Here is an 11,864-nt window from a genome sequence, read left to right on the forward strand (position 1 = left end):
AATTTGTAAAAATTAACGAATATGTGTTAAGACAGACCTATATTATCTCCAAGGTTGCTAAATGAATATACATGCTTCTAATATCCAAATCCAAGATTTTTAGGCTGCATTAATTAGGAAAACCAGAACCGGGAACATTTCCCATAACACCTAATGTACTTGCTACATCATTAGAAGAATGGCATCTACGCTAATATTAGTCTGTTTCTCTCTTATCCCGAGGTCACCGTAGCCACCAGATCCAGTCTGTATCCAGATCAGAGGGTCACTGCAGTCACCTGGATCCAGTACGTATCCAGACCAGATGGTGGATCAGCTCCTTCAAAGGACCTCTATAGCCCTGAAAAACAGCGGAGACCAGGACAATTAGAGCCCCAGATACAGATCCCCTGTAAAGACCTTGTCTCAGAGGACCTGCCTTTAACTGTCATTTTACATTATTGACACACTGTTTTCCTAATGAATGATGTTCAGTTGCTTTGACGCAATGTATTTTGTTTAAAGTGCTATATAAATAAAGGTGACTTGACTTGACTGAAGAACTCATACTCCCATGAAGCATTGCGAATGACTTAAGCAATTCGACTTTTGTTTATTTATTTGTCTGAACATAATACTTTTAAATGTAAACCTAGCTGCAAAATATTTCCTTCTGATCTTCATTTTTGTTGTCATTACTTCAAAAAGTATCCTATAATAAAAAAGCTTGTATTACAGAATGTTTTAATTGTATTTTTTCTTATTTCTTTTTATCTCTTTTCTGTATTCCCCCATATGCTCTATGTTGCTGATTCTGTATTATTATTATTATAGATTTTTTGTATTGAATTATATTTCTGAAAAAAAAGAATGTAATAATTATTATAATAATTCAATGAAAGCTATTTGCCATTTTTGAGTGGGCGTGATCAAAGGCGATAAAAGCCAAACATATACAGCATATTTTGTTATACAATTTGATATTATGTAACAAAAGTGACTAATATATAGGTAAAATCTAAATTGTAGGAATTATGCAATCAAATCAAATAAAAAAATAAATAAAAAAAAAATCTGAATGTTATAATTTGTTAAGTGCTTTGCAAATTTCTGGGGGACTTTGAGACATTTGCTAATTTCAGAAAGACATCTTAGACATTTCAGTGGTCTTCGTAGCTGTGTTTAGCAATACTAAGCCAGTGTTTTACAAAAACTGTTTTACAGTTAATAAATAAATGGATTCCATGCAACGAAAGCATGTTTTTTTCATTCTTATGAACTCAATGTACATGTCTTAAACCAGCCTCTTTGCCTGGAGAAGTGAGATATTTTACTCAAAAATTAGTATGTATGAGGAGAGAGATGAGGATGGAGCTATTCGTCTCCAGACTCTGAAATCATCTCCAAACTCCATTTGTATGTCAGTGAGTAATAAATCCATGAATTACCCCCCTGCAATGACCTCTGACCCCAGGTAAGCCAAAACATTGAAATGAAATAATAAAGTAAAGAAATATTTAAATTTCACCGTCATTTACTAATCTACACATTTGTTGTAATCATTTTATTTTAATCAGATATGAGGTACACTTAAAAGCATCTCCAGAAACCATGCAGCTGTGTGTCCTTGAATAGTAAGGGGTTCATTCAGCTATACAGCAGTAAAACAGTGACCTCTGATTTCAGGTTAATGGAAATACTCAGAATTATGTAATACATAAAGTTGCATAATATATGACAAGTAACTCATTTTGACTCATATGACAAGTGACAAGTTCACTCACCCTCATGGTGTCAAATCAGGACTTCCTCTCTTCCATGTAGCTCAAAAAGAAATGTTGCAGAATGTTAATCCTCTTTTCCTTACAATGAAAGTCAATGGGGTGGCCACTGATGAGCACAAAATTATATAAAAGGTGTAAAAAAAAAAAAACCCAAAAAAGTGTTTATATGACTTTTGATAGCTCTGTGACAGATTAACTGGAAATCTTGTAATCATTTTATATGCTGGAAAATGTTTTGCAGCTTTTATGGTGCATTTTTTGAGGTTGATGGACTACTTGAGCTTTGTGATGCACCTCTGTTTTTAAATAGTATACCTCGCTAGTTTTTGGTTATGTATATTTCAAAGTTCTTTAACTAAAGATCACTTAAAATGAAGGTCTGCAAGAAGACTTAAAAATCTTGCAGAAAGAATCCAGACATTTTCAGGTACAGAAGCCATATTAAGTAGAACACAAAAGTATATGTGCATGTAATTCATAGCACATGTCCCCTTTTCTTTTTGGTTCTATAGAAAATAGAACATTCAGTCCAAATGTAAAGTTTGAGAGCAAACTCTGAAAGATTTAGTGAGCTATGCATGAGCATTCATAATGTGATCAGACAGGTCATATCTGACACTTTAATTTTACCTGGTGGAAAGATAGAAGTAAACACTCTACTCTATATACACACAGAGTTGAGGTGAATGAAGACTTGCAACAAGATTCTCACCAACCAGTGAATGACGTTCTACAAAGTCAAAGAGATTCATAAAATCAGCATGAATACCATGTATGAGTTTTTATTTAAGGGACTATGTACATCATAGAGGGGAAATGTGAAGGGATGAATGAAGAGCATGAGGTTTTACACATGGAGAAAACACCCAGAACACTCACAAGACACTCCAATCTACTGCAATGACATTTTTGACCCTTCACTTGAACAATAGACTGTTCTCACCAAAGACGTTGCTGGAATCGGAAAAACATTCTCTGTGCAGAAGTTCAATTTGAACTGGGCTGATGGAAAAGCCAATCACAATGTAGATTTCATGTTTGTCCTACTATTTTGAGAGATTAACTTGGTTAAAGAGCAGTGGTATAGTCTTCACAAACTTCTTCTGACCTTCTATCCTTTGGGTAGACCTTCAGTATCTGGACTCCAAAATTTATGCTCAGAGTAAAGTGGTGTTCATATTTGATGATTTGGATAAAAGTAGAATTTTGCTCTTTTTAGACACTGCGAAAATTTCTCATGTGAATGAGTTTTCATCAGTGGGTGTGCTGATGTCAACCCTGATGAAAGGAGAGCTGGTTCCCTCTGCTCTTATCTGGATCACCTCCAGATAAGATATTGGCTATAGGCCTCTGAGGATGAAGATTCAGTGGGGCTGCTCCCCCTCGGGTGTTGTTGCCACTGCCGAATCAGACCCAGAGCTGTTGGCCATGCTTGCCCAGGCTGCCGTGAGCAAGGGAGTAGTACAGACCCGAGGTACTGAGGAACGTGGGGGCGAAAGTCACGCCACAGTCCCTTGGGATGGCCATGACAACTTTGGCCACGACCATGACAGCTGCCACCTTTCCATCTTGGGCCATGTCTCAGCCTGATCATCGCCAAGGGCGCCCTCCTGCATCCTCCACACTGGCTCCGCCCCATGCTGTGACACGGTCAAGGCTGACGGGTTGAGCTCCACGCAGGAGAGCGGTGTCCCCCATGTTTCACCCTCCAGCTGAGATAAGGAAGGCGTTTTACAGCACTTACTTCATTGTACCCAAAGAAAGCGGTGGCCTTCGACCTATCTTGGATCTGCGAGTCTTGAATTGGGCCCTTCACAGGCACGCATTCAAGATGTTGACGCAAAAACGTATTATCAAATGGGTTGCACTATATTTTACAGTACGTGTACTAACATGTACTTATAGTGTACTTACAGTGTATTTATCTAAGAAAGTTCTGGTAACACAAGGTAACTACATGGGGTAGGGGTAGGTTTAGGGGTAGGTTCAGGGTTACTACCTAGTTATTACATAGTTATTGTAATTACTATAATAAGTACATAGTATGTACATGAGGAACAGGACTGTAAAATAAAGTGCTACCATCAAATGTGTTCAAGCCCAGGATTGGTTGGCAGCAATCGACCTGAAGGACGTGTACTTTAGGGATATCAAAATAGCTGAAAAACTATAAATTCGAATTTTGTACCTATAAGTGAGTGATTGATATGACATACAACGCACCGTCTGCAATATGTAATTTTCATCATCAAAGGACTCGCAGACAGCCGCGCATCGCGCCCGTGTGCAATAGTGCATGCACAAGGTTAATGATGAGACAGAAGTGGTACTATGTGTCGAGCTGGTCCTCCATTTGAAAGCTTTGCAGATGCTTCTGGGCGGAAGACAGAACATGGAATGTGAAGTGTACCCAGGCTGGACCTTAAAGCAGCCTCCTTAACGCACACCTAAAATCAAATGCAATGGCTTTGCATTTGAATGTGGATTTTTATTTTAAATTCGACGAATATTTGAAATTCAAATAATTTTTGACAGCCCTAGTTTACTTTCATGTCTCGATCTTTTCTCATCACAGACAATTCCTATGGTTTGCATTCAAGGGTCGGACATGGCAGTAAAAGGTCTCCCTTTCGGGCTCTCCCTGTCCCCCTGTGTCTTCACAAAAGTCAAGGATATTGCCCTTGCTCCAGTATGGGAAGTAAACATCAGGATCCTCAACTATTTAGAGGACTGACTCATCATGGCCCGGTTACGAGAGGAGTTGTGAGATCACAGGGACCGGCTGCTTCGGCACCTCAGTCAGTTGGGGGTTCAGCTCAACTGAGAGAAGAGCAAGCTCTCCCCTGTGCAGAGAATCTCTTATCTTGGTATGGACCAACAAACATGCCCAGTCGGTGTTAAACTGCCTGAGTTCCATAAGAGGCAGGACAGTGGTACCACTAAAACATTTTTAGATTCTCCTGGAACATATGGTATCCGCAGTCATATTCATGCCGCTCCAGGTGTTGGCAGTGCATCTAGCCTTGTGGTAGATCTGGTACATGTACATGTTGGCTTACACAGACAACACTGCAGCTGTTTCAACTGACAGGGCAGTCTGTTATCAAATCGCACGTCACAATTCACCCACTATTTCCTCCTCTGGAGTCAGACGCGGCTCAAGTTGCTAAGACACCATCCCCAGGCATTCCAGCTGACTTGGAGTTGATTCAGGGAAGCTCAGGTTGACCTGTTTGCTTTTCCACTGTTTCCACTGCCAGCTGTACTATTCCCTGACCCAAGCCCCAGGCTATGCACAAGTATGTGTTTTCCCCAGTGATCCTGCTCGCACAGACACTGTGCAGAGTCAGGGAGGACGAGGAAGAAGTCCTGCTGGTAATGCCTTACTGGCCCACCCGAACCTGGTTTTCAGGACTCTTGCTCCTCGTGACAGCTGGGCTCCATATGGCACATGTGTACAGATCTCTGGAACCTCCAGTGTGGCTCCTGGACGATGGTAGACACTATCACTCAGATTAGAACTCCCTCTATGAGGCAAGCCTATACTTTGAAGTGAAATCTGTTCACAAATTAGTGTCCTTCTTGCCAAGAAGACCCCCGAAGATGGTCAAATAGAGTCATGCTTTCTTTCCTGCAAGAAAGGTTGGCGTGTAGGCTGTCACCCGCCACCTTGAAAGTGTATGTTGCTGCTATTGAATGACTGGTCCCTGGGAAAGCATGACCTGATCGTTAGGTTCCTGAGGGGTGACAGAGGGTTAAATCCTCCTAGGACAGTGGATGTCATTGCCTTGGCGTATCAATTTCAAGGCAAGCTATGCCCCCTGGGGGTGAGAGCTCACAGTCTTGCCTCTTCCTGGGAGCTAACGCATGGCACCTCTCTGGCACACATCTGTCGAGCTGCAGGCTGGGAGACACCTAACACTTTCGTGAGGTTATAAAACCTCTGATGCTTGGCTCCAAACTGGTGTAAGCATGGAGTCCCGGTAAGCCCCTGGCTTTATTCCCTACAGGTAATCTTATATGTGTATTGTTCCAAGGTAAGGTTTCCCTCTCTGTAAGCCTGTGTCTTCCCTTGACCGACCCGCTCTGTCAGTCTCTTCTGGCAGTTGTTCCATCCCTACTCCAAGGTAGGACCTGCCTCAGAGACCCATTCCATATGTAGTACTGCCCACTGGGTCAGTCCATATCAGTATCTCCACGTCACCCCCCTACGGGTAGGATGTGGTCTTCGTAGCAAACTTTTTTTTTTGGCTCGCTTCCCTGTCATTCTGCCAGGCTGAAGGATCCAATAGGGAAGATTTGAAACAATCTTTCACTGAAAGTTGAAAGCCCTTTCAAAAAAAATTTTGTGGACACAACAGCAGCATGGCCTTCTCCAGATGTGATATTCTCACTGTTGGTCCCCTGCAGTACCATGGTCAGTGAATTTGCGCTGGGGCTTTGGGAATGTACGACCTAATCCACAAATTACTTAAACTGTTAACTTTCTTAACGTGACTGACTCTGAGTCAGAATAAACCAATATCCCGGAGTAATTCATTTACTCAAACAGTACACTGACTGAACTGCTGTGAGGACCGAACTGAAGATGAACACCGAGCCGAGCCAGATGACGAACGAACACGCCCTCTGCTGGAGCAGTTCTCGTTCTCGAGTCAAGAACCGGTTGCATCGGTTTTCAGATCACCAGTACACCAAACGGAAAGCCGTGCTTTCGGACGCGTCCGATTTAAGAACTGATGATACTACGCCTGCGTGTAATTTTTCAAGTATTCTGTTAAACAACGGAAAGTGTGATAAAATAACTATTTTATTTATTTATTTATTTTTTAAGATGAATGTTTCTAATCTGTATATTGTAGATTATGTATAGGCCAAAGGGGTTTTCAGGAAAGTTGGACAATAATTAAGACTCTAAAGACTCTATGTTTAATAGGAATAAAGGATGATTTATGAAATATCTGTACTGTATTTATAGTTAATGATGACACATTCACAAATTGAGTTTGTAGTAAACAGAACATGAACACAAGTAGAGAAGCTGATGATACTGAACTGCAGCAGGTGCCGGTCAGAGAGATTCTCATTCTCGATTCAAGAACCGGTTGCATTGGTTTTCGGATCATCAGTGCACTGAACCAAGAACCGTTTCTTTAAGACGCGTCCGAATTGAGAACCGAGGAGCTGATGATACTGCGCATGCGTGATTCAGCGTGAAGCAGACCGACACACAGCGCGTCTGAACCGAACTGATTCTTTTGGTGATTGATTCTGAACTGATTCTGTGCTAATGTTATGAGCGCGGGTAAACCGATGGCTTGAATGAAGGGCAGTCTGGCAAAACGTAAGTTCATTTAATAACAAATACATCGCAATGGATTATGTATAGGAAGTGGATCATGGTTTCTGCGCTGATGACACCTAACTTATTTAGGCTACTTTATATCTTCAAGAATTAAATCCTCGTATGCACATTATTATTGTTACTGTATTTGGGTGCGTTGTTGCAAAACTTAATTGTAAACTTTTCATGATTATAAGGTTTTTAACTGATTAAAGTTATGATTACTGACTATATATTTCAAAGTTTGATAGACGTGACGCCATTACATCATCAGCAATGACGTAATTAAGTAGAGCGTAAAAGAACCGGTGAACCGTTTATTTCAACCGGTTTACTGAATCGAACCGTCCGAAAGAACCGGTTCGCGGAAAGGAATCGAACTTCCCATCACTAGCTCTGAGTTCAAACCTATCACACCTGAGAGAACTGGATCTGAGCTACAATCACCCAGGAGATTTCATGTTTTTGAGAATGAGAATTTTTCTTTTTTTCCAGCCAGCAAAATAATAGTTTGACATTTTACTTAATAGCAAAGATAAGATTTTGCTGAAATGTTAAATGTATCTTCATCTAAAACATTTTAAACCATATTTTCAGACTAGAAGTTATTTTCTGTTAAACAAAACATGATTTAAACTATATTGTATTAACATAGCTAAACTGAATAAATGAAAATAATGTAAATTATATTGTCCAGTAATTAATAACCAATAAATAACAGTTGAAAATACTTATATAAGAAAATAATTTTTCTCAAAACAAATCAGTAATAGTAAACAAATTATTGTCAACAGACATTCAGATTTATTGACTTACAATGAGGTATGACACACAATGAGGTATTAAAATGAAATCATTTCAACTCAGTGTATGGGAAGAGATTCATATTTTCAATTGTTTATATGAGGTAAAACGTTTTCTTAAAGACAATGGTATTTAAATTGTGTCCAAAATGTGCTTCCATAATATAAACATTAAATAGTAGACATTAATATAGGCAAATATTCCACTTCTGGCCAACATTTCATTTGAAGCTGTCACAAATCTCATCATCAGCAAGAATGTAGAATTAACATGAGTGCAAAACCAGCTTGAAATAGAAATATCTGACTATATATTATTTGGTTATATATATATAATACAAAGTCAGCAGTCTGTTCCTATGTTTGCTTTAAGAGTTTCATGATAACTTACCGTTATGAGAGCCATTGAGGCAACAGAAGAGCCTCATACATACTCAACCTCTATTTGTAACCTTAATAAATCATTTTAAAGGCCAGTAAACTGACATGAGAAAGCTCAGAGTGCATATGTACTGTAGATGCCACTGGTTGGCTAAAATCACTCGTCACTAAAACTCGGCTGATATTCTTACACACTCATTCAAAATAAACACCATAAACAGTAGCGGTGGCGAACAGCGAGCTGTTTTTGAAATTATGTGAGGAGAAATTATCGTGTGTCTCATCCCAAAGGCATCGACTCCCCATGCGCATGTTCTGGTCTCTGATCTGACCAATGCTGATGATGACGATGATCTTATAGCGGGGAATCATCAAATCTTTAACTCTGGCCTTCACCACCTAAAATTACAATGACAGCACAGGTTTGAGCATGTATCTGTGTTTATATATTTATAATGTCAACATGCTTTTACTGAAAATATGTGAGCTGGCAAGTCAGTGTATTGATGTGTTATGTGTTTATTATGTTTTAGAAAAAATCAGTGTAATGAGTGTGTGAAGGTCAGCTGACCTCAGAGATGGTTTTGGTCATCTGTCTGCACAGCTCCGGTTCATATTTCTCCTCCTGCAAGTAGCTGGTCAACACATCCTTCAGAATGTCCTTCACCGTTAACACTGGGAAACGTTGTGCGGGGCCTGTGCAAACATTTACAATGATTTTCTGATATAAAACTATTACCACACAGCATAGTCTGAGCCAGACAGCAATATGCTCTGGTCAAGCTCTGGCACAATATCTTGATTATTTTCACAACAAGTGTTATCTTAAGTTAGTTTTAATAATTTATTATTATTATTTGTATTATGTTATATGTTTTTGTTCTTTTAAATATATCATTTTTATTAAAATTGTTTTAAATTTTAGTTTTAGTTATTTTAGTATTTAGTTATTTTATGTCAGGTTAAATCAAAAAGAAAATGAGAAATTTAGCTTTGGAATAAAATATAGAGGTTGCACTTTATTTTACAATAAGTGTACTAACATGTACTTATAGTGTACTTACAGTGTATTTATCTAAGTAAGTTCTGGTAACACAAGGTAACTACATGGGGTAGGGTTATGTTTAGGAGTAGGTTCAGGGTTAGTAGCCTAGCTAGTTATTACATAGTTATTGTAATTACTATAATAAGTACATAGTATGTACATGAGGAACAGGACTGTAAATGTTTATATATATATATATATATATATATATATATATATATATATATATATATATATATATATATATACATACATATATATATATATATATATATATATATATATATATATATATATATATATATATATATATATATATATATATATATATATATATATTAACGCTTAGAAAAAGTTTTATATGGTTTAAGTTTTAGTTAACTATAGCAGCCCCGATTCACAGTGAGCTTACAGTATTATTTTTGTTGGTGTAAATGTTGATATTATAAAAATTATCCTGTCATTTTCTCAAGCAGATGGTAACAAAAAGACAAACACATTAACTAACATTAATTAAGATTGAGCAATACATTTATTACGAGGAGAAGAGACTCACTGAGCTGATAGGTGTTCTCCATTTGCACCGCAGGCCGTGGAATATCATCATGATGTCCAGGCTCTTCCATGTAGGACACTGTGCTGATAGAGCTACACACACAAATTATTTATATTTACACCTTTCTTTGTTATTATTTGACTATGTGTGTTGGTAAGGTTAGATGTTAAGGAATGAAAGTAACTCACTCCTTAGTTCTGGCAAAGGCTTCTTTAGCTCTGACTTCATGACTGCCCAGAGAAGACAAACTTCCACGCTTCTTCAGCAGACGTGCTGCTTTCTCTTTCGCTAAATCTGTCATTTTATTGCGGGAAATCGACTGAATTGTATCTGATGTTCTACGAAAAACTGAAAGACATAAAAAGCCATTTATATTTACATTGGCGAGAGCACTAATAATTCATAAATCTGTTAAAAACATGTTTCTGTCAACAAAATAGTTCTTAATTTAAACTCAAGACGCATGTAAATAACTTTAATCGAGGAAAATACACTCACCGCTCTGATGTGTATCTCCTCCACAAACCGGAAATGCTCGGCACCGCGACCGGCTTGTTTCCAAACGTTGCCTTGACAACAGTGGATTTCATTTTCACTTTGGTGGGATCTCCCGCCAACGAACATTCTATGGTGACCATGGCGACGGTTTAGTTTTGAAATGTTAATTATGGGATGATACGTTCACCTGAGCTGACTGAAATTGAAGAAGTTTTAAAAACGCCTTCTCCAGACTAATTGAAGAATATATAAGGAATAAACTGAAGGGGACACAATATGTCAATATATTATCGAAAAAAAATGTCTAAGAGAACTGTGAGTCATTAGAGCATTTCATAGTTTGAAAATACAACATCCAACCGATCTCCGTGACTTTTTAAATAATTACACACGTGCGCGCGCGCACACACACACACACACACACACACGTCTAAAAGCTCAGATGAAATATAAAAGTTTTTTTTCTTTTTCTGAGAAGTGGATCTAAATTTAAATGTAAAGTTTAGGAAAAAATAAAAAATATCCGACAATGTGCTTAATTCAATGAAGAAGAAAAAACTCTATTAAATTAAATATAATTAATTTATAAATTTTTCATTTCTAGTGAATGTATCATGATTTAAGAATGTTTAGATATTCAATGCCATGAATTTATGTATTTAATACTTTCTGCTCTGATTTAAGACCTTTTGGAGGCCTTAATTTGTGGATGGTCTTTTAATTTGTGAAGACTTTCTTTTACCTCCAATATTTATGAGAATATTTTATACTTGCAATTTTATGGTTTCAACAATAAATTAAAAAGCATTTTAGGAAAAAGGATTAGTTTAAGTGTGTAAATTGTGTTAAGTAACAATAACCTCAACAAGAAGCCAAGAATGTTAAACAGGAATTTCTTGATTTTATTTTTTAGACATTACATTATTTTCCACTTCTGATATATTTAGCATTTTCAGTCTCTGTATTCTCTTAAAATCTGCGGAGAAGTTACTATGAAATGTTTGCATATTCCATTTTCTGAATGACGTATGAACAAGATGCAAGTTAGCTGACAAACACAATACCAAGACATCAGTGGGTTAAAAAGTAATAAATACATTTTATATATACATGTATATATATATATATATATATATATATATATAAAATGAGAGATGGAGACAGGTTTGAACTGGAATAAACCATCCACAAGCAGCAGCTTTCTTTCCATCCCACCAGGTAAGGCCTCCAAACCACTGAAATAAAGTACACTTAATTAATGTGACACCAGATTAGCCAAAACACACGACCAAAAATGATCCAGGAATGTCATGTACTGTAGATCTCCAAATTATATCTCTATAACTCATATATTTATATTTCAGGTTTTTCTAGACATTTGGAAGTTCCTACACACTTTGTAAAGGCAATGATTCACATAGGAGTCTTTTGACAAAATCAATATTGCTCAGCAAACAAAAAGCATTGAGAATAA

The 11,864-nt window shown here is 37.6% G+C and overlaps 1 protein-coding gene across 1 annotated transcript; it reads right to left on the reverse strand.

Moving 5' to 3' along the window:
• Window positions 1-7,888: 7,888 nt before the first annotated feature.
• On the reverse strand, window positions 7,889-10,431 carry dynlt5 (dynein light chain Tctex-type family member 5). The gene is made up of 5 exons (XM_052611811.1): window positions 10,391-10,431; window positions 10,081-10,240; window positions 9,893-9,984; window positions 8,863-8,987; window positions 7,889-8,690 (listed from the first exon to the last, which is right to left on the reverse strand). The coding sequence occupies exons 2-5, from the start codon at window positions 10,191-10,193 to the stop codon at window positions 8,487-8,489; spliced, it is 534 nt and encodes a 177-aa protein (XP_052467771.1). The 5' UTR covers window positions 10,194-10,240; window positions 10,391-10,431; the 3' UTR covers window positions 7,889-8,486.
• Window positions 10,432-11,864: the final 1,433 nt, after the last annotated feature.

The sequence above is a fragment of the Carassius gibelio genome, chromosome A2 (genome assembly GCF_023724105.1).
Source record: "Carassius gibelio isolate Cgi1373 ecotype wild population from Czech Republic chromosome A2, carGib1.2-hapl.c, whole genome shotgun sequence".
Lineage (NCBI taxonomy): Eukaryota > Metazoa > Chordata > Actinopteri > Cypriniformes > Cyprinidae > Carassius > Carassius gibelio.

What these genes read in the sequence shown, in the direction of transcription:
- dynlt5 (XM_052611811.1), bottom strand. Translation starts at nt 10,193, where the DNA reads ATGACAGATTTAGCGAAAGAGAAAGCAGCACGTCTGCTGAAGAAGCGT. An exon ending in GCCTTTGCCAGAACTAAGGA is followed by an intron (nt 9,985 to 10,080) that starts GTGAGTTACTTT and finishes TTGTGTGTGTAG; the next exon opens with CTCTATCAGCACAGTGTCCT. An exon ending in TGACCAAAACCATCTCTGAG is followed by an intron (nt 8,691 to 8,862) that starts GTCAGCTGACCT and finishes TTGTAATTTTAG; the next exon opens with GTGGTGAAGGCCAGAGTTAA.